This window comes from Crocodylus porosus, unplaced genomic scaffold, assembly GCF_001723895.1.
Source record: "Crocodylus porosus isolate Cpor-Errol unplaced genomic scaffold, CroPor_comp1, whole genome shotgun sequence".
Taxonomy (NCBI): domain Eukaryota; kingdom Metazoa; phylum Chordata; order Crocodylia; family Crocodylidae; genus Crocodylus; species Crocodylus porosus.
Window position 1 is genome coordinate 1320499 of NW_017728949.1, and position 23311 is coordinate 1343809.

The 23311-nt window shown below is 39.2% G+C and overlaps 1 protein-coding gene across 4 annotated transcripts in view; it reads left to right on the forward strand.

The window, feature by feature from the left end:
• The window catches only part of GPATCH8 (G-patch domain containing 8), a 71172-nt gene that overhangs the window by 33994 nt on the left and 13867 nt on the right, over nucleotides 1–23311 (forward strand). For 2 of the 4 annotated variants that reach the window (XM_019553876.1, XM_019553878.1), the window contains exons 4-7: nucleotides 12846–12913; nucleotides 13753–13839; nucleotides 19451–19594; nucleotides 22451–22487. In XM_019553876.1, coding sequence (XP_019409421.1) covers nucleotides 12846–12913; nucleotides 13753–13839; nucleotides 19451–19594; nucleotides 22451–22487 — 336 coding nt within the window. Of the gene's footprint in view, nucleotides 1–10762; nucleotides 10808–12845; nucleotides 12914–13752; nucleotides 13840–19450; nucleotides 19595–22450; nucleotides 22488–23311 lie in introns of all 4 variants that reach the window. The other 2 variants (XM_019553880.1, XM_019553877.1) reach the window with 2 other exon arrangements.

Here is a 23311-nt window from a genome sequence, read left to right on the forward strand (position 1 = left end):
TTTTTGTGCAGTTACACTAGAGAAGCCTGATGGAGTTGTACCAGTTTGAAGGGAAATATTTGACTTGTTACCTTTAACTAGTGGATCTGTTTTGGAGAGGTCCTTAAGCTAGGTTGAAAACAGGTATTTGCAATTTCATCTCTGATGTGACCCCACTAGAGAGAGAGGTGTTGCAGATGTCTACTGAAGACTTAATGAGATCTTTAAACTGCAAAAATGCATGTTCCTAGTTTGAACCAAGGCATTCAGTAAGTTATTTTCAAGTATGTGTGTGTAAACAGTACTTTATTGGTGGTCAAAATATTTCTCTCTCTAACATGGTTTTCGTTCTTCTAACTCCAGCGCATGATACTTATGGGGAAATGAATGTAACTGACACACCTTGACGTTTTGCTTTGTCATGGAGTTCACTGAACATGTGATAATGCTAGTCTAATCTCTTTTTGTTACGTCTCAGATAGCACTGTGTGTATCAGAATTATGGAGGCACCAGGGCCCAAAGATACAGGTCGAAACTTCCCATTGAAAGAGAGGGAGAGAGAGAGATGCACATGCACATGCCACATACACACTTGTGATACCTTAATGCCTAGGAGCAATATTAATGGACCCCACTGGACTACACCAAGAGTAGAAATAGGTGATTAAGTGTATGGTCTCTGGACAAGGGAGAGGTGCCATGGATGCCTCATGTAAAGGGAACTGGAGCCTCCATAGGCTTACAATAAACATTTGAACTCTTGGTTACTTATCCAGACCGAGATTTGTCCATTGTGGGTATCGAGCCTTTGAATCTGCTTACTTTTTGCTGCTGCGTGTTTAAATCTCTGCGTATTCAAGCTGATCTAAAATTTCAGGGAAATTATAGATCCTAAGACTTGTTCTCCTACCTCTTCCTACTTTGAAATGAAAGTGAAAAGGTAAAACCATCCTAACCCAGTTTGGTCCACCTCTGATACTGTTGAGAATTCTTTAATGCAGTGGTTTTCAATGGTTTTTTTTTTTTTCATTTGGAGACCCCTTTGAATTATAAATATGTGCATTCACATACTTTTGATCATTGTTATCTTTTGCAGGATGCTTAGACATAATCCTCACACTTGCAGGGATCCATGGACCACACGTTGAAAACCACTGCTTTAATGTGTGCTTTGCAAAGTATGGAAATTTTGTGGCAGCTTTCATCCAAGAAGGTTATAGTATTGTTTATACTCCTTGCAGATAAAACAGCAGCTCTAGTAGTGGCGGGGTGGAAGGTCCTGTGTTTCATAATTGCTGGTGACATCATGAGGTCCTTCCCTCTTGCTGATTAGCAGAATCTTGTATGGTATGTCTATGGCACTGACACTGTTGGTGCTGAGTAGTTCTTCTCTCACAGTTAAGTTGTCTTTATTTCCCCTTTTTGTTTTTGCTTGAATCTTAAAAATAAAAAAAAAAAAAATATGAACACCAGCAAAGAAACAACAGCCCTGCTCAAGTTTATGTAAGCTTGAGGAGTAAAACCACTTTTAAAAGAACCAAAAATGGAAGAGAATTGCCAGAAAAAAACCAACCAAAATAAATGTCACATTTCCAAATCCTTATAAATAAGAAACGCAGAACAATGATGGCAGTACCTGTCATACTTAATGCAGAGTTTAAAGCCCCTTTAATAGCTTGTAAATGGAACTACTGTTTATAGCTATTGTCACATTTTACCAGTGATAGTTAAAGGTCCATTTTTCCAAAATCCCTTGTTGTGAACTGCCATTTAACACTTGTACTTGGCTACAGAAGGCTCTTGATTATTTTATTGTTATGTAGCCTAGTTAGCTTTGCATATGTTGTTGGCCGGGATTAGTTCATACCCCTTTCCATCTGATTGACCTCTGCAGGTTTACAAAGGTGACAAGTAATGTGGTTTCTCATTTGGCTTTTAAAACTGATTCTAGGCATATGAGCCAAGGGCTTTCCCCCTCCCGTCCAGTCAATGAATTTAGACAAAAATTTTGTTACGTTATAACTGCCAATCATTAATATTGCACCTCTTCTCACAGGGTCATGCCATTAATGCTCTTTCCCTCCTGGGCTCCTTTAAGAAGAAATTGTCAGTATAAATCTATGCCTTGGAGATGGATTAGTTTGCTGGGGATTATCTGACTGTAAACCAGCAAGTAAAGGGTGTGTAATTTTGTATCTTCCATTCTTGGATGGTAGCTGGAAGTAAATTCGTGCTTAACAATTATTATCAGAGCAAGTGGATGTTATTGTAGCACCAAGTAACTTATGCAATAGCTCACTCTACAAGTTCCTAAAGTAAATTGACATTGATGCTGTTGGAGTTAGTGTGCCACAAAATATTACCCCATAGAGCTGTCTTTGCAGCTGTTTTTGTAGTGCTGATAGAAAGCTAGAATTGCTTTCAAGCAGCTATGAATCGGTCCTTAGTAAAATGCCAGTTTATATTCTTACTGTGTTTGAGTGCTAGATTCTTCTCTACCCCTTTGGAAGTAATTTAGGATAGCTTCTGCCAACTGATTTTATTTGCATCTTTAGATATAAATGAAGCCATCTTGCTGGGGTCATTTCACCCCAGTATTCTTTCCTGCCATGGCAGGGGGTCGGACTAGATGGTCTGCTCAGGTCCCTTCCGACCCTAGAAACTATGAAACTATGAAGCAGAATTACTTGGATATGTTGCATAAAATATCCGAGTCAGTTTTAAGCCTAATCCTGTGAAACAGAGTTTAAACATGTTTTCTTAATGTCTTATTTAGTTTGGAGAGCTTGTGTAAATCCAGCAGGAATATTCCTGCTCATCTTTCTCCTTATCTCTTTCATGTTGAAGTCTTCTGGCAAACATACAGTAATAGCATTTTTAGCTTTTTAGCCAATAAACATTAAACAAACATATTGGAGCTTTTTCATTTGCCTAGCATTGCTTTCAGTACAGAAGGTAAGAGTGGCTTTTGAGAAGCATTTTGCTGCACAGATGGTATGGTGGCTGTTTCATCATGAATAGCAAGATGGTAAATATGTGCCAATTTCCTCTTTCAAAGGTGGGGAAGAGAAAGCAGTGTTTGGCAGGAAATTCAGGAATTTGTGAACTAGTTGATATGTTAGTTCATGCACTGAATTTTGTAACTAGAAAGCTATTGCTGAACAACCATCAATAAAATACTGAGTAGGAATATGCTAAAAGTTCTAGCTAACTTCATATGGGGCATGTGTTAAGTGAGCTTCAATTGCAGAGGACTAGATATGGATTGACGACTGACTGAATTAGAAAACAGAATGTAAGAGATTTAAGGAAGCAGCTGAGAGTAAGAAAGCAGAGAAACAAAAACATATTTTTCTGGTGGCGATCAATGTCATGATCCTTATCTCACAAGACAAGGGAAGTAAGATGGTATAAATTTCTCAAAAGCTAGGGAGTATAAAAAATAGAAGCTTAATCAGTTCATGTGTGCTCTACTAGAGTTTTAAGGTCTAGAAACATGAGGCATTTACATCCTTGTAATTTACCTTGGCTTTCTAACCTGATGTTATTTATACCAGAATCTGGAGTAGACAGGTGAGCAGCTGATTCCAGGGTAGCTGTATGCAGTGGGTTAATATTATTGTGCCTTGCCACTGAGCATTGAAGAGAAGGAAGTACCTGGTTTTCTGTGAGCAAACTGCATAGCTTATCTCAGGATAGTGCACACAGCATCTAAACCAGTTTAGCTTTATCTTTGCTTTTTTCTCAGGGCAGTTTTTCACCAGATTGAGGTAAGTTACATGAGGGTAGGGTTGTACGTCATATGCTTGTTCCACTTTTAGGCTGGTGTAAAGCTTATCGTGTGTCCAGACCTCAGTAGAAGAATAGCTTAAAATTTGAAAAATGAAAGTTGCATTTGAACTAGATAAGGGGGAAAACAATATTGAATGAAAAGTTAGCTACCCTGAAAGAAACAAAATCAAGTGAAGAACTGCAGCCTGCTCTGTGTATTGGAATGCATTGAAAAATATGGGAAAACCTCAAACCACTGAGATGAAAAAGGGTGAGTTAGATTCAAGAATTTTCACTTTGCTGGGGGTTTTTTTGGTAAGTTAGCAAATGCTGTTGATGGATTTGTACATGTGTTGAGCTTTAGTGACAATAGATTGAAGAGGCTGAGAGTAGTGGATGAAATAATCCTATGAATCTGGAAGTTTAGGGGAAAAATGCACCCAATTTAAGTAAGAAGAACTAAATAGTGTAATAGACCGTAAGGCAGGGGTGGGCAAAATGCAGCCCGTGAGCTGGATCTGGCCCACCAAGGGATTTTTGTCCAGCCCATGATGGGTCCCTTAGTCCTGCCTGGTCCAGGTGGGAGGTAGGCATTCTGAGCCATGACGTGAGCAGCTGGTTGCAGTGCCTCTGGACGCGCAGTGGGGCTGAAGTGGCTTGGTGGCTGGATGAGTTTCCTGGCAGCCCCAGTGGCGGCAATGCCTTAGCCAGCCCCACCTGCCCTTACTGTTCCTGAATGCAGCTCTCCACCTGCCCTCAGTCCCATCCTATTCACTTGGCCATGTGCCCTGCTCATGTAGGTCCTGGCTGGCTTCTGTGGAGATGCCAGGGCAGAGCCATGATCTGCTCCCTGCATGCCCAGCAGAACTGGTGCATATTGCAGGGACATACAAGAGCAGATTGCAGTTCTGTCCTGGGCCCCGTCCCCATGATCCCAGCCCAACCCACCTGCCCTGCTGCCCACCTCTGGCCCCATCCCAGCCACACATGGAGCAGAGCCACTTAGGAGAGTTTTGGTAAGTTGCTTGTGGGGTGAGGGGGGGAAGAGTTGCTGATCTGGCTTGCACCTGCTCACCCAAAACTCCCTAAGCAGCCCTCCCACCCAAATACTTGCCCACCCCTCCTTTAAGATGATATTTGAAACTTTCATTACTGATTTTGCTCTATACCTTGAGAACTTCTGGCAAACTCTTGGGTCATAATCTTTCTCCCTTTTTTATGTCAAATGAGTTCCAAAATATAGTTTTGGTGCAGCAGGTGATGGTAGAAATGAAAGATTTCAGAAACACTGAAAGCATTGCCTGCCTGCCTTATGCATCTGCCTCAGGCTATTATTTGGCCATTTGTTGATCTTTTTGCAGCTGCTATGTCAGTATGACTATTCAACATTTTGTAGTAGAACCACCTATTTTAAGTCCATTTTATCTAAGGTGCGCATGTTTCCTTAACTGCTTCCAGTGCAGGCTGCACCGATTACTTTTCTAAAGGAAACATTTCAAGGATGTAGCTATGTTACACTTTGCCATAACCCACTTTCATTCACACACAGTTTTGCTTGACAGATGTCATTAAACTACTGGCTTAAACTATGCTTCTGCTATACTTTAGATAAACGTTATCAACCAGATCTGGTTATCTGTGGTAATGCAAGAGCAGCATTAATACAGGGCCTCTTTGTTCTATTGAATCAGAAGTTAGCATTTTACTAGGTTAATCAGCAACTAACCAATAACTTTGCCCCTGTTCCAGTTGTAAGTTTTAATAATTGTTTTGTTGAATCAAATAAACTTTTCTTGTTTGGTCAGGAGGGAGTTCGAAGTGCGTGAAAGTTAAATAATTTTTGTGTGTATTTTCTTCTCTGGAAGCCTTAAGGTGGCTGGAGGCAGCTTTTTTTGTGCTCGGTTTGCACTGCTATCAAAATGGTGAGCTTTATGAAGCTGAAAAGGATCATTTAGGTAGGGTATAGTGGTATCTAGTAAGAATTCTGTTTTCTCTGTTCCTCTGTGTGGTGCAAAGTTTTCTTCACTTCGGTCAGTTCACTACTCGGGTGTCAGGAAAGTGGGTGTCAACTCCATATATAGATTTCTTAATATTTTTGCTACAAAGTAGAGGTCCTATATGGGGGCAGCTGGGTAGAAGTGCTGACTTGTTATACAAGTAGGCTCTTAATCCAGAAAAGTACTTTTTCTTTCTCTATGAAATCCTATTAATCAAGATACTTCTTAAAATCACCATTTTTGTCACTTATCAGCATATTTTTCACATGTCAAAAAATAACTGAGTATGAATAATGCAGACTAGGTCCATCTGCCCCCAAAGCTGTAGCATGCTATACTAGGCATCATAAATGCACTCTGGCTGAGAGCAAAGTGAGATCCATGCCAGGCTCCCTTTAATGACCCAGGACATGGTGCTCAGGGGCAAATCATCTTCGTGGGTATTATGTGAGTCCATGAGCTTCTCAGTCCTGCTACCTTCTCCCCAGCATAAACCACTCCTGCATGCTACCAAACTTCATTATTCTTCTAGACTAACCTTTCTCACAGTTGAAGATTGTTGTAGCTGTACCTAATAGAACTTGGTTTTAGATTTTCCTTTTTAAAAAAATGGATAATTTTTATATATATAAACTGGTTTAAAATGTGAAGCATTTAACTTTTTTTTTTTTTTTTTGAAAATTCATATTTAGTTTGTGTAACTGCCAGAGAACAGTGATTCTGCCCCTTTTTCATATGCAGCATAATAACAGTTCTTAGTTATAAACGCTGCTAAATCTGCACTGGAGACTTCATTTTTACACAGGATGTATTTCTCATTCATTGTACAAATTTTGTGGTGCTAAAGGATAGACTAGTTCATTGGGTGAATCTGTTTAGAGGAACACTGCATCATTTGCGCTAAGAGTTAGGACATATTTAGAAATCAAGGCAGGGGGGTGGGAAGAAAGGGAAATCTTAAGGTTCAGGTAGACATGTGCTTCACAGGAGATTTGTTCTCTCCCCGCCTTTACCATGTTCAGCACCATATGCGAAGAACAAGTTTTTTATGCCAGAAGTTTGACAGGTGGCCACAAGTTCTGTGCATCTCATTTTCTGGGTGCTTGGGTAAGGAAGGCACAGAGGTGACGGAAGCTGTAGAAATGTAGAAACTGATTCATGGTGTAACCTGCCAGTCAGAGAGTGCACTGGGGGTGAGGAGGATCAACTGGTGGTGATTGCTTGTAGAAAAGGGTGCAGACAGTTGCCTTCCTAAGTACAACCTTCATGAGGAAGTGCTACACAGTAGGGAAATCAGTTGCTGTTTATTGGGAAGCTATTGTAAGTAGATGACAAGGATGTTTGGAACTTTTCCATGAAATGTTGTTTATTTCTGCCCTTCTGCCATAACATTTAATAAAAATTAGTCTAACAAAATCAGACTTATCTATGGGCGCCAGCAAGTGCTCAAGTGACTAAAGAATTGCTTGACTGCCAGTACTTCTGGCATTGTGGCTTGAGAAATAAGTCCAAGGTTTGAAATCCAGTTGCTTTAAATTTGAATCTTAGCTCTGTCACCAGTTCATTGAATGACCTCGGGCTGTTTGTTTCAATTTTCCGTTTGCAAAATGGAGATATCTTTCTTCCCTCATGAGACAGGAGTCCTTATTAATGCTTGTGTGAAGCCCTTAAATACTAGTGGGATTAGAACTCTATAAAAAGATCACAAGGAAATGAATAATTTTGTGTTTGTTGCAGGCTTTTAATGTTATATAGTAAATAAGACTTCAGTTATAAATGAGAATAAAATACTGAACACTAGCTTATTTTCTTGGCACTGATGAAACAGATGTCCTATAAAAATGGGATGTGATTGTGTTATAGTGTCATAGTGCATATGCATAAAGGGCAGAAATCAGGCAGCCTGAATTCAGACATATCTTAACTTTAAGTGCTTGACATTGCAACCTAAATGTGTTTAATATATTTATACTTCCATTTAAAATAAGGAAAGAAACTGAAAAATACAGGTTTAAAAAAACCTGTCCTGATAATTGTATTAATTACTGTGTTAAAATGCCAGAATGTAGAGGCATGAGGGACACGTTTTATTTAATGCATCAATTCTGTCTCTGGGAATGGAGCGATTTGCTACTCTTATTTTTATATAGGACCGTTACCAGGTTTTACTGGGTCCCTTTAAAAACCTTACTGGGTTTTAAACATAGTGGAGGTGCCTACACATGCGCTTTACTGACTAATTAGCTGCAGAGTAAAACATCACAGTCTACATATGCAATAGTATTAGGCTGCAGTAAACTAATTTACACCCCCATAAGATAGTACCATCGGGGACTACTATCTTGGGCCTGGGTAGTTTTATTGCAGTTAAATACATGTGTAGATGCTGACCATGGCACAAATTGCTCCCAGCCAGCAGGGGGCCAGACTTCTGCTTACGGCCTAGCGACACAGCTCTGCGTTTTCAGCATCCTCCTGTCCCAGCCAGTCCCTCTGCAGTCTGATGCTGTCACTTGGAGTGCGGGGCTGAGCATCCCTGGTATAACCTGCTCCATCCTGGCTCAAATTGATTTTTGTCTTGGGTGCATGTGTAGACACTATGCCTAGGAGTAATTTACTCTGGCCCAAACTGTTCCGGGGTTTATTACATCAAATTATTTACATGTGTAGGTGTGTCCAGCATAATCAGGGGAAACATTTTCAGTGCTGTAAGTGCACCATGACACAGGGAAATTACCTTCTTTTGACCTAGCATTAAACTTGGGATTTGTTTGTTTTAAAGATAATGTGTCAGAACCATGCAAAGTACTGGTGAACTTTATGAAAGACAGGGCTTAAATATAGCCATTTCTTATTTGGACCCCACACACTGTGCTCCACTCAAAAAGTAGTCTCAAGCCTACACAAACCCTGTCTGTCTCCATCCACTTACAAGAACTAACACTGTACTTACTATTGCACAAGAGAGAGACTGACCCAGTATTCTCTGAAGACATTGAGCATTATTTTCTCTCTAGAATACAATGAAATCATAACAGATGTGTATATATATCTAGTCTGAAATGCCTCCCTGGTTGTATCCTTCATTGCAGGTTATTGAGGTCTAGGCAGGAAATCCATGTTGTGGTTGGTATCCAGCTTTCTCACATGTTCCTTATTAGCAAGGTTTGTCCCTCTTTCTATCTGCTGGTTTGATGCTGCTTTCATCACAGCATAAGTTAAAAAATGGAGATCACTTTTTTTTACTGCTGTTTGGTTAACAAGAGGTGTTAGAGACTTCATCCAAAGGCTCAGTCTTCAAGAACTCACTGTGGTGCTCCCTTCCCCTTTTCAGTATACAGCATGAGAAAATTGGAATTCCCTGCTTGGCTGTATATCTTTAACCAGATAAGCTTTATATAGGTCTCAGGTGCTTTTAAAATTCTCATTGTAGAATTAAAAAAAATCCTGTCTGCAACTAAAAACAAAATCTTTTTTATATTCTTTCCAGTATTTATAGTGGCAGTTCAGGTTAATAGCAGTCTTACATCACATACGCAATATCTACTGGTGAAGTTGACTTGCAACTCCAGTGTCAGCTTACCTTTCAGAGCTTTGGTTGAGTTTGTGGCATTAGTTGAGGAAAAAAAAACAACCTTCCCTCCACCCCCCTTCTTACTCTTAAATCTCTGCAAATTCCATCAAATGTGTTAACACACATTAATTTAGCAATTTTCAGGCTACTCTTCAAGTTGGTTTTTAGACATTTTTGCTTCTAAGTTTCTACTCTGTGTCTAAATATTTTCTTTCTTTTTTTTTTTAAGGAACATCCAATATAGTAACTCCTAAAAAGTAAAAAATACAACTGGAGCTAAGATACAGTAGTAAGGATACCAATAAAAGCAAAATGTCCTCTGTGTTCAGTGTGATTACTTTGTTGCATAGTATAGTTTCAAGTGTCTTCTGCATGAATTAACCAGTGGAGGTGGCTGGTTGTTGAACTCCAAGATTTGTATATCAGTTTCTTCAAAGGTCAGCTTTCATCCCTTCAGAGGTATGCTGGAATACCTGGAAAGGGTTCAACAGAAAGAATGAAACGGCTCTAAAGAGATGCTCTTGGTGTGAGAGAACCTCAGTTATTTGTGTAAAATGGTTAAAGATCAATTAGTGATGTGTGCTAGGCGTTGGTGCTTTGATTCCCCTTCCTTGAGGAACGCCTTGGAAATCCCTCTCTGTTCTTCACGCCCCCAAGGCCCAGCGTTGTGGTTAGCAAGGTCAGATGTGTTTTTTCACTAGCTAGTCAATGCATTTATCTTCAGTTAGCCAAGAGAAATTTACCATGCCATGAGATAAGGCTCTCCCAGTTCCAGTGGGCTCAGAGCTGGAGACCCATATTCTGCTCTTCCTGGCAGCACATTGCACTTCCCCCCAGACCACGGGCAGACTTTTTTGTTGTATGATAGAAATAATCACTACTGCACCTAGTTGCAGTACATGCTTCACGTGCCAGAACTTGGCACTTGCCAATTTGATGTCAAGCTGTGTAGGCTGCATGAGCGGCTCCCATGAGTAGTGTCTAATCTTACCTAATGAAATAATAATGGTTACATTTAAAATAAAGGCATAACTTTGGGTATATAAAGTTTCCCTTTTCTTATCTGGAAACCTCTGACTTTATGCCCCTTAAAGTCTTTCTAAATTGTATTTAAGAGCTTGATTTTTATTTTTTAAATCTACTTATTTAAATTTTCAAAAATGCATCTTATAAAACTGGTTCACCACCAGGAACTTACCACCTTCTAATGCATGGTAAATTCTGGGTTGTGAAAGCAGTTGTGAAAATACACAGCAACTGCTCAAAAGCTACCACCTCCCTTGTTCCCCATCTCCACAGGATGAAGTATGGCAGTGGAGTGGAGGGGATGAAAAGGAAGCCTCAAGTATTACTTTAACCCATCCTGTCTGCCTTCTACAAATGGCCTATTTTTCTGCCCCTAATGGTTTCTGCCTAACAAATCGTGTTTCTTTTTTACAGCGTTATGATCCTGGACTTGTTGTGGTGATGGTAAACTTAGCAGTGGTAATTTTTTATTTTCAGACTGAATTACTCCTTTTGTCATCAGTGCACCAATATGTTAGGCTTACTTTCTCTGTTGTAGCCTTCATCCTTCTGCTTGGTCTTTCATTTTCCTTTCCTTTCCTTTCTTTATGCACACTTGTCTGATCCTTGTTCATTAAAGGGTATTGCTAAGAAGGGATGTTTCTGTTTGTGTTAGAATTGCCAAAAATCAGTTTAAACATAAAATCCTAATACTGTCCAAACTTGATTTTCTCGATATAATGGGCACTAGCACTTGCTACTGCATTTTATTAAATCAATAGATTTTGAAAACTTTGACTGCCTTAGAAGGCAAAAGTACTGATGCATCATTTGTATACAGGGGTTTACCAAGGTAATGAGTTTGCATATAAAGATCCTGATTGTTGGAAGAAATAAAACAAAATAAAAACTGAAAAACAACCACCACCCAAAAAAAATCTTTTAACACTTGTTCTCAATCATTCTTTGGGTTTACGTTTTACCAGTAAATCCCTGGCTGAGACGTTATGAAAGTGATACTGCACCTAGGAAGTCATTTTTATAACCTGTCTTTAATTTGGTCCTTTTGCTAAAAATTGCAGTCACTGCTTAATTATTATACCATTGGGCGTAAGAGAAACACAATTTTTAGGAAAAAGTTGCTAAAATACTCAAAAATTGGATTCCAAATGTTGTTTTAAATGAGGCCAAATGGCTCAATAAAAATATTATTTATGGACTCATAAAATGTGCCACCTAAACAGTCCTTGAGTATATGGTAAAAAAATTAAAAGAATAAAAATAGAAATGTACAACTAATAACAAACTATAAATGGACTTACCAGAAATGGAAATTTTGACATTCCCAGGTATTTTAATAATTGTCCAGTTCTTCTGAAATCTTTAGGGTCTCCTTATGGTCCTTGTGAGGTGTGAGAACCATGGATTATTACCTTTTGAAGCATCCAGAGAAAGTTATCTGTGGAACACAGAGCAAATTGATATAAATCCCGTGTTTTCCTGAGGTGACCTTAAAGCTGTAGTTTTTCTTTTGTGCGTGTGGATTGAAATAGCGTCTTAGTTTGTGAAGATCTAAAATGATAGCTCTTTTAGCCCAAAGGTATAATATATATGTATTTGTGTGTATAACAAAACAATTGTTTACACCAACTCAAGAACAGTAATAAGGGGAGTAAACATTCTGTTTTTTTACTCAAGGTATGCATCGGATAAGGTAAGTACTCTTTTTCAGTGGGCTTACATCACAACAAACAGCGCAAGTTGTGATGTAAAAGGAAAAACAAAAAGCTGTGGTAGTAAAGTGCTTGTCTGCCCCATTTTGCTTTGTTTGGCTGGTTATGAGTGGATTAAAGATACGTTAAAAAAAATCTCCAGCATAGTTTGATTAGTTCAAAGTCAATTTTCTTCGCAACTAGTCCTTTTCACAGCTTACAGATTGCACAGTATGTGACAGAGCAGCTCTCAGTGGGAATATAAGAGCGCAAGATGCAATTAAGCACCTTTTCTGAAGATGTTTATTTTGTGATGACAGAATTTTAACCTGCACTGTCATCAATAATTTGTATGTAATATAAGATAAAAATCTTGGTGGGAGGGCATCCTAGCTGTCCACTAATGACTGTGCAGTAAAACATGTTAAGTACTAGTTTCATGCCGATGGGTAAAGAGATTCACAGTAATTTGTGGTCTAAAAGTAAAGGTGATGAGAGAGTTATATTTCAGTTACTTTTTTTAAAGACTTGGAAACGTTAAACATTAACCATAATTTTGCATAAGTGGTTAATGTTTACAGAACTGTCATAAGTATGGAAGGACTAATGGGCATATTTTACCTCAGGCAGTTTGAAGCTGAGAAGTATTGTGGATGTAAGCTGTGAGAATGGCTTGTGTTTGGTTCACTGTAGCTTTCTGGTCTCTGCACTCCAAGGCAAGATCTCTAACCACCCAAACCCAATGTGTAAAGTGAGCTGTAGCAATGGACTTGGCCTCTCACCTTCTTTGTGTGTTTCCATTACAGGCAGAACGGATCCCATCCCGATCGTCGTCAAGTATGATGTCATGGGCATGGGCCGTATGGAAATGGAGGTAAACAGATCCTGGTGCGAGTTCTAAAGAGCATTTCTGTAATTAACTTGGGGTTTTGGAATGTAGTTAGGAAGTGAGTGTAAAAGTACGAACTTTGTACAATAAGTCGGAGAAAAACTTGGCGTTAAATCTATGCTGGGAAAAAGCTTTCTCCACAAAATACCCAGTAGCCATCTGTGGTTACCTGGTTTTATTATTTGTGTGCGTGTGTGTAGTTTGTGTAGTTTGTGTGGTTTTTGTTTTGATTTTGATATCTGGAGCCTGTCTAAATTTTTGCCTTTGAGAGCTGATTTCCATAAAATAGAGGTTAGCAACCCACAGCCTGTGCACCAGATCCAGCCTGTAAAGAGGCTAGATGCAACCTGGGAAGGCCTGACCTAGTTTAGGGTGGCACAGGGGATCAGGTGGTACAGAGCTGCACCAAGCTGCCTGTCCCCTCCACATCACCTTCCTTCACAGCCCTCTCCTCTCTCATGCCTGTCCTTACTTTTGCAGAAAGGCTCAATATCTGCTGTGAGGGTAGGCACAAGCAGCTTGATCTCTGGGGACATAGATTTGTGCCCTGCGGTAGGAGGCCAGGTCTGGCCTGCAGTGGCAAAGGGTTGTCAACCCGTGTCCTAAATAAAATTAAGGCAATTACTGGCAATGGAAATGTCTTCTGAGAGACAGCAGACAAAATAATGATTTTTTTTGTGTGTAGTTTTCACTGAGAGGTGACAAAGCAAGGAAAGTTATGCTCAGTATTTAAAGATCCAATTCTGAAACCTCAGTTGAGCAAATGGTAATTTTTTGGCGATTTGGGTGAAACTGATTGTTTCGTATCTGTGCTCATTGACAAGCTTGATTATGCTGAAGATGCCACTGAACGGAGGCGTGTACTGGAGGTGGAAAAAGAAGACACTGAAGAGCTGAGGCAGAAGTACAAGGTACTTAAATGAACACCCTAACATCTTAGGTTTTGTGGGTGGATTGGAGGAGACATTGTTCTGGTAGGACAGAACAATCTGTTCATTTAATTACAGTAGTGATGATACCTATTAGGCTTTGGCTATGTGAAGAATTGTGCTTTGTTAATAACATTTTTCTGTAATGTGGAAGTAATGTTCTAGTGACTAAGATCCTCAGTTTATCACTAAAAAGCCACTGAATGGGCAGTAGCTACAAAAGCTTTCCAGCGCACTGCTCCTTACCAATATACCTCACTTCTGATCTGGAAGGACCATTTCTAGGGTAAACAAGATCTTCTTACTGTCAGCTCTAGGACTACTAACTGGGGCCTATACTGCTAGACCTGCCAAACAAAGGGGTAGTACAGAATCTAGTGGTGATATTAATGAAATGCATGTGTTGATGGGAGACTAAATTGGGCCTCTTTGTACTGTCATTAAATTCTGCCCATTTAAGACCTGATAGCTGTACTACAAAGCAAGATTTTTTTTCCCCTGTTTTATAAAAGCAGTTTGCAGAACCTGGTTTTTTTTTCACAAGTTAAAGATGTATTGTCTTCTGATTGGAAAAGTAGACCACCTTGTTGTTCCTGAATGTGCCACCAGGATGCATCTCTGAATTCAGCAGTAACCATTGAATTCCCCATTTTGTTGGGCCATGGTGGTGAACATGTCATCTCTAGGGTACTGCGTTGCTTTGTATCCACATTTTTGCACACCAGCCAATTCTTTTGAACCTTAGTATGTCTTGGGAGAACCTGCTTATACACCCATCATGAATGTAGGACAAGAATGGAAAAAAAAAGAGCCTCCCCCCCAAAACAACAAAAAACAAAACCAAAAAACAGCCTGAAAAACCAGGAGCCTCTAGGATTAAGGCATCAGGTTTACCTAAAATGTGGTGCTTTAGGGAGGGATGGAATGGGAATTTAAACTGCATGACAGTTATATAATACTTACCATTCCATGAGTTAAATAAGTGGTGGAGAAGGCTTTTTGTTTGTTAATCAGCAAGAGCTAAATTCTCTCTGTCTTACTGCTTTTCCTAATTAAATTATAACTTTGTGACTTGCTGTGATATTTGGCCTTTGTAAAATAAATGGTATACTTGGTTTTAAAAAAAAAGAGTATACAATTTAAGGGGATTTAACTGTGTCTGTTGGCATCTTTAAAAGTATGTTGTGTTCTTAAATGTACAGATGCTGATTTTTTTTTTGTAAACAGGGCATTTTCTTATGCCCTATGGTCATGTTTGTTAGAATATATTGAAAGACATCCCATCTTTTCATTTCAGTATAGCATGCTATCTGATGCACTATCACACACTGGAAAAATAATTTGGCTTTTAATTATGACATTAGCTGTTCTGAAGTGTGTGATTTTTCTTGGTATTGTATTTTTTTCCTACAACCTGTGATGCCAAAGCTCCACAGGTAGCAACAGCTGTAGGCTACAATTTACTTCATTTCAGATTGGTGGGCAGGAAGCCCTTCTGCTATTTTGTGAATTGTGTAACAATGCTGTCTTGTATCCTGCATTGCAGCTTTTAGCAGAGTTCTTGGTGAGAGTTTTTACTGTTATCTTTTCAAGTACACATTGAGTGTGTATTGCTTTTGTAACTGTTACATTTTTTTTTCTGCTAGCATTCAAAGTGCATTCTTTAAAGAACTGTATCGAGTACTGGCAGCTTCTTCCAGCACACATTTATTTTTATTAGCAAGCTTTATCACTAGGCTATTGCATTTTTTGTATTAATCTGTGAAAACCTCCCCAAGCATAATCATTTTGTTGCTCTGCAGCAGTGGTGTTCAGTCTTTTGGCAGCATGGGGCCAGTCCACAGAATCTGGCACTACACCATGTTGTTCTGCTTTCTGCTGCCCTGTGCTGTCAGTCGATCAGGCAAGGCCACACTGTCCAGCTCATGGGGCTCCTGCCAGTCCAGAAATCTGGCAGCAGAGTAGCAGCTGTTAGCTCCCATTGCTCCCCCACTGCGAAATTCTAAGGCCCGTGGGGAGCCCTGTGGACCAGGGGTTGAGCACTCCAGCTCTAGAGCAAGCTATTTGCCTGGTTTCAGAAGTATTTGATAGCACGTGAACCAGAAGTGAAGCAAGAAATGATATTTAATTTTATTCCCTTGTGTAGACTGTGATTCTTCAAATAGCCCTGTTTACACTGGTTAGCCACAGGATGCATTTTAACCATTTTTTTTCAGAAAAAGGACTTCCATGTCTATTGTTCTCCAAATCCCCTGTTTTGCTTTCTTTTTTCTAATATCTTCCTAGAGAGCACTTCATAATAAAACCTTTCAATACATTTTTCATACCAGGGATCTTGGGTATCAAGTATATTTGAAACTAGGACTTGGAATATTTTTTTACTTGCATCTGGAGAGGGGAGTTATTTTAATGAGGATTTTTCATGAGTGTTCTAAAAATGTTTTAACTACTTGTGCTATAGTGACTTGTCAAGTTTTAGTGCTAACTTTTAACATGGTTTAAAAAAATTCATATACAATGTGATTCAAGACTTTTAATGCTCAGGCTGTGTGAAGTGGCAAGTATTCAATTCGGCTTCAGATTCAGCAGATTCGGAGGGACAGTGATTCAATTTGGCAATTCAGCTCACTGTCCCGATTCAATTCGGCCAATTCGGATTCGGAGATTCGGCCGCCAAATTGGGCTGAATCTCCTCTGAATCAAACAGGCAGCAGCGGCATTGGGGGTGTGGCAGCAGCAATCAGGGCCCTACCCTCTGCCTGTTCCTCCAACCCCCCATGGCTGCCCTGCCCAGCCCCAGCCCCAGCGTCCTGGTACTTTTTTTTTTTTAAAACACCCTGTACTCACTGGCTACAGCAGCAGCAACTGGGGCCTCTGGTGGGGTATGGCAGAGTCTACTAGCGCAGCATGGGGCAGCAGAGATCACCCCCCTACCCTCTGCCTGGCACCCACGCAGCAGCTGTCATGTTGCAAGGGTGCAGTGTGGGGCGTGGCAGGGCATCACAAGGCTCCATGTGCTGTTCGGGAGCTGGGGCCACTTGGACTGAGTGCTGCCAGTCTCTGGTTGACTGATGGAGCCACCCCAGCTCCAGGACAGTATGCAGTGCTCTGCTGAACCACACTGCACCCCCATGATGTGACAGCTGCTGTGCGGGTGCCAGGCTGGGACAGGGGGTAGGGGAATCACTGCACTTTGCAGGGGGGCTCTGCCACAAGCTCCCAAAGGTCCTAGTTGCTGCTGCTGCAGCCAGTGAGTGTGGGGCTTTTTGGGGGGGCGGGGGAGGGGGTTTGGTTTTTGGCAGCCATGGGGGTGGTGCTGGGGGAGCCAGTGGGGGCTGTGGCTGGGCGGGGGTCCTCCCATGGTCCCCTTCTCCAGCAACCCCCTACTTAGCGGCACAGAGTCCAGGTCCAGCTCCATGCTGCAGCAAGCAGGGACCACCTGAATCAATTCAGAGGCTTCCAATTCAATTCGGACCTTTCAATGGGTCTCTTGGTTCAGATTTAGAGATTTGGCCCCTGAATCGGGCTGAATCTCTTCTGAATCGAATCTGCTACTGAAGCTTCACACAGCCTTATTTAATACCTTTTGGGCAAAATTGTAAGAAGACTGTTTGGAAATAATTTTGTATCCATTTTTTACTGTTTAAAAATCTCATTTTTTTGGAACTGTTTGCATATCTTAATTTTGATTGTAAAGGCTGCTTCTGTAGTGGAGTTGTATCTTGAATTGGAAGCTGCAAGTTTCTTTTTAAACTCTTTAACTTTTTTCTGGTATTGCTTTTAAGCTATTGCAGTGCTTTTTTCATTCTTCATAGTGTTCTATGGTTTGTTTTACTCCATTTCTGAGTAAACCCAGTAAATAAACATGCCAGGTCTGCTGTTGGCATTATGCTTTATATTATAATTGTGGGGAAACTTATTTTGTGGGAGAACTTGCATGCTTATCCTAAAGGGCAGAACTATGTAATCTTTCTGGGTTTTGATATTGATATATTTTGACGAATGAAAAGTTTTGTAGTCCTTTGTCTTAAGTGTCATGGTCTTTTGGTCCTTTTTTGTCCTTTTGGTCCTTTTTATTGGTTCTAGAAACAGATCCACCTCAGGAGTGCACTTCACAACAACTGTTAATTGCTCTGGTTAATTATTGAGCGATTTGTCCTAATCGGTGTATACTGAGAAAACTGCCTTGTAGGCTATGTCTAGCAGCCACTGACCAGAGCAGCATGGGTTCCACTCCAGGTTATACAGATTGGCCCACTAGATCAGTCGGATAAAGTAGAATCTACCTTGTGAGAGAACAGGATCTGATGCAATGAAACCCAAAGCCTTTTGGCACTACTACTACCCACAAAATAAGCATTCCTTTGCAATTGGAAGAGAGAGGAAAGTGGATAACTTACAATTCAACAACCCTAAAAATAACCACCTCTTGAAGATTAAATTTCTGTTCATTTAATTATAGATTGATGTTTCAAGAGAGAGTATGTGCATGCAATCTCTATTTTTTTTAAAAACCCTTTTTAACTATATTTGCTAAATATTAATGTATTTCTAGTACAACCATATGATTTCAGCAAAACTTTTATTTGCTTTAACTAAACCTACTCTAGGCACTTCATTCCTGGTATAATTTCATTGAATTCAGTCAAATTACACCTGTGTTGAGTTTGTTCTAGCATTACTATGTTAAACTTTTTCAGATGTGTGCATCCTTATTGAATTGCATATTAGTTAAGAGCGAATAGAAAGGCACCTGATATTGCTCAACAGAGGGAATAGTCTCACTTACCAATAAAGTATTCTGTTTTTGGAACAGTGGCTTTCAACCTGTGGTCCATGGATGCCTGGGGTTCCACAAACTGTGTGTAAGGTTGAAAACCAGTCTTCTAGGAGCTGAGAGAAGGATTTTTCTCTTTGGGTTGTTTTGGTTTTAGTCTTAAATGAAATAACAGGTGTTAGGTTTTCTTTTGTTTTACGTTTGTATTTTATTTTAAGGAATTTCATAGATTTCATAGACATTAGGGCTGGAAGGGACCTCGGGAGATCATCAAGTCCAGTCCCCTGCCCAAAGGGCAGGAAGTCAGCTGGGGTCATAGGATCCCAGCAAGATAAGCATCCAATTTACTCTTGAAGGTTTTCAATGTAGGTGCTTGGAAATTGAGCTGCTTTTCACACGAGTTCAGACCATATATTACACACTTCATTTGTAGGCAAAAGATGGCTTACTAAGTTTTTTAACCTGTTTCCAGTTATAGACCTCCTTGATGGAGGAGCAGTTCTGTATGGTGGTGACCACGTGGCTGTTTTATAAAATAAGGCAAACCTTAATTGTTAAAATCACTGGGTTATTTTTTAATAAAGAACATATAAAGGCCAGACTGAAAAACAAGTTGCTCAGGTCCTCACAGCACTAACATGTCTTGTAAATTTGTAGGAGTGTGTATTCTAATAAATTGCTCTAAAACAGTATTCACAGTTTTAACTAGTAATATATTAATTTTTGCTTATGAAGATTTTTTTTCTAGTGGAATTGTTCATCTTCGTACTTGCTTTACAAAAGATTTAATGGAATTGATTCCTGTTAATGTTGCAGGATTATGTCGACAAAGAAAAGGCAATTGCCAAGGCCCTGGAAGATCTCAGAGCAAACTTTTACTGTGAACTGTGCGACAAGCAGTATCAAAAGCATCAAGAGTTTGACAACCATATAAACTCTTATGACCATGCCCATAAACAGGTAAACAATTGTTGACCACCCTGATTAATACTTTTATAAGCTCATTGCATTGCTCTTGTGTTTGAATTTCCTTATTTTACTTTATTTTCTTCGTATTCCCAGGAATAGCTTCTTGATGTCATTGCTTGTAATTTGGTCCACTTTCAACAACGAAATAGTTGCTGAAAGAAATAAAACTATTGGTATCGAGAGTGAAGCTTAATCTTGAACATGGATAGTGTCCTTAGATTGGAAAGGAGAGTAGATTGCTTTGGGTATGTCTTGTATTGATTCATTCATGTTTTGGAATAAATAATGGAACTCCAAAGACCAAGTGATAGATAGAACTTGCATGTAAGGCCTAATTATTTTGGCCTCTATGTGCTAGACTGAAAACGAATTATGGAATTGAGAAATCATGATGAGTTTTGTCAAAAAGAATGGCCAGTACAAAAGGAAAAGGAGATTAGAAATAATCTCCAAATGTTGCAACTCCAGTGAATTGGCATGCTCTAAATTTTTCCATGTTGAAATGGATTTAGCTTCAAAGTGAGAATGTATTAAGATATCTACAGGCAACTCAAACTATGTATTTATTACTAAAATTCAGATCTCGGGCTTAAGCTCATCAAATATTTGAATTAATGAGATTTAAGCATTAGATAACTGTCTATTTGAATATGTCTGTAAATATCATTCCCCAGAAGGAAGGGTTTCTGGTTGTCTTCTGCAGTCTCATGCTACGTGCAGGAGATCAGTGGTGTTGACTGGGAGCTGTGTTGTGGCTTACTGAATTGTGTTAAATAGCAAGGAAGCAACAAACAGTTTTAAGCAAGCATACTGCATCAAAATTTAATTTGTTCATATGTTTAGCTGTTAGATTTGGTATTTTGTAGTACCAAAATCCAATATGCTGCTTAAAAGTAACGAAGTCTTAATAACATGAGACCTCATGACAACACTCTGTTCTTCTCTGAAAATTGTGGTGAACTTAGGTTTTCAGGTTAGCAAGTAAGTATTAGTGAATTACTGGATTGCATTTCAGAAAACTATACAGGATATTTTGACTGGGTGGCTGGAAACATTCAAAAGTTGCTGATAGATGGAGTTAATTTACTTCCTTATCCATCAGCTTGGCTTAAATTTGAATGCATGATGCCTCATTACAGCAATTTGAAGGATTTCTCTGGTGCCATATCTTTCAGTGTGGGATGCCGTGTTATCAGCTGCTAATGTAGACCAACAATTAACATGAGCAAAATCTGAAGGAGACTGACTGGATTGATGAGTAGTAGTTCAGCTGGTACCTAGAGATGCTTATAAAGAACAGTCTTGATAGGCAGAGAGTTCTTGTTGGTGAAGGAATCAACCACCTCTAGAGTTCAGGAACAGGATACCGAAGAAGCCTGTTTCTGCAGTTGTTAAAAACTGCATAGTGTTCTCATTGGTACCAAGACTTTATCTGTAATACTTACAAAGTATTAGTCATCGGAATAAATTTTATATGATTGGATAACCTGCAACTGTTAAACTTTAAACGGGCCCCGGGGATTAATAGACTACAGATTTGTTTATGGTAAATTATCCAATAAGCCATCCATGAATTCCATCCATGCATAAGTCTGGGGAGAAATAGTTAAGCTTCTAGGAAAGTTGGCCTGTTCAGGTTATGTGGTATTAAGGCACACATTGCTGTGCAAGAAGAACTGGGTTTAGCAGTAAATTTGACATGACTCGAGGAATAAGTAAAATAAGTTGCATAGAGATCATTACCTAAGCCTGTTCCGTTGCCTTTAGTAACTGCGACAGAAGGTAGGGTCATTTTGGTTAATATATGATTTAAGTTGGAGGTAGCTTTGAAAAATGTTGGGTTTTTTTTTTAACTGTATGATGAAAATAAAGATTTTGTACAATCTTATTTGGCTGGTCAAGGAAGCAAAATGATGTGAAGAAAAGAAAAACAAATATTCTTGAATTCTAATACAAATAGTTGTCCTAATTAGTTTGAAAGGATTACTGGCATATTAAAGTAAACGAAAGGCAAGTTGTTCTGCATAAACTTTAATTTCAGTTGGATTTTTGTGGTGTGTATATACATATATACTATAATAAATAAAAAGAAGTTTCTTGTCTTCTGGAATACTTTTTCCTCAGTTGTGCACAGTTTCTTTAAGGAAAAGGCATTGCTGTTAGATAACTTTAAAAAAAAAAATGAAGGTAGATGAGAGAGAACCTTTTTAGAACTGGGGTTAACGGGGAGGGGGTTGTTTATTTTTGGGGGTTTTTTTCTGATTTTCCAGAGCAGAGTTTCCAATAAGAAAAGAGAAGTCTTCAGGGGAAATTTTGATTCTGTTTCAGTTAGGGTGAATTGCCTTGTGCCTGTAGTCAGAATGGATTGGGGACAGCCTAAATATACTTTTAGGCTGGTTTTGTAAGCCTTCCTTGCTCTATCATTTTCTTTCTTGATTAAAACTTTAAAGTGTAAACTGAATGTATATTTTCCATTGTTCTTATTATTAGAAAGACATGATTTCACAATATCTTTAATGATAAATATGCAAAGTTGTTGCTTTTTCTTGGAATTTGGTGTGCTTGGCAACATCTGGCAGTGGTGATGTTTTAGGTGCAAGGGAGAGATTCCTAAGACAGCAATGGCTTTAGCTTTACTTTTTTCTCTAGTGTATTATTTGCCAACATTCTGTTTCTGTTAGGGTGCTTCTTGCTTTTAAACGTTTTAGTTGCAACGCCCAAAAAAGTGCAGTTTGGTCAAAGTTCTTAAATTGCTCAGTGGGCATTAGTATGTCCCTGTTAAATAGATCTTCCATTCCCAAATCCCTTTCTGCTCCCAAGTTATAAAGACACTATCTTGTATTCCAGGAAGGAACTCGGGATTATTGCGAATCAGGGACAATAGGTAAGTGTATTGATCCCTACCCAATAAGTTTTGGACCCCATCACCAACCCATCAACATTAAAACTATAAAGGGGAAGGTTTTGGTCTGTCCTAGTTATGCCAGTTTGCTAATAGGGTTAGAAATGAGTTATCCAAAGGAACAACCAGTTGCAGTACCCTAAGAATCCTCCCTATCCAGAAATGGCAATTCTCTTTTCATTGTGCATTTTTAAGTTGTGGAATACATTTCCCTGTTATTGCTATGCCCTATTTGCCAGTTTAACTTCCTGTGTTTAAATCAAGATGTTTGGGAGGTAACATTCTAAAAGTACTGACATGTTGTCCTTTAAAAGTATCCTTTATGTATTTGTGACTATTTTATCCTTTATTTATAAAAGGACTTCTCCATCTTTAGAATGGTAAATTCCATCAGGGAAAAACCTTGAGAAGATGAATGGCTGTCTTTTTTTTTTTTGTACAGATAACAGAAAGGGAAAATGACTCTGTTAAGTCTCTTTGACTACATTTATAGAGCAGGTTAAAAGGGCCATAGCCATAGATAGTATTATTTTACAATTTTTCCTGAAAAAGCTAATGACTTTTTAAAGGCATTTAAAATTTTTTTTTCTTTTAATGAACTTTTGAGTTCAGCAATCAGAAGTAAATCATAGCCTGTGAATTGTCCCAGCTCTAGAGCTGTAAAAATTGACAGCCTTTAATAAAAGGTTCATATATAACAAGTTGCGCGCGCGCGCGCATGTGTGTGTGTGTAGTACTGCATATATGTGTGTGTGTGTGTGTATATGCAGTGTGTGTGTGTGTGTGTGTGTGTGTGTGTGTGTGTG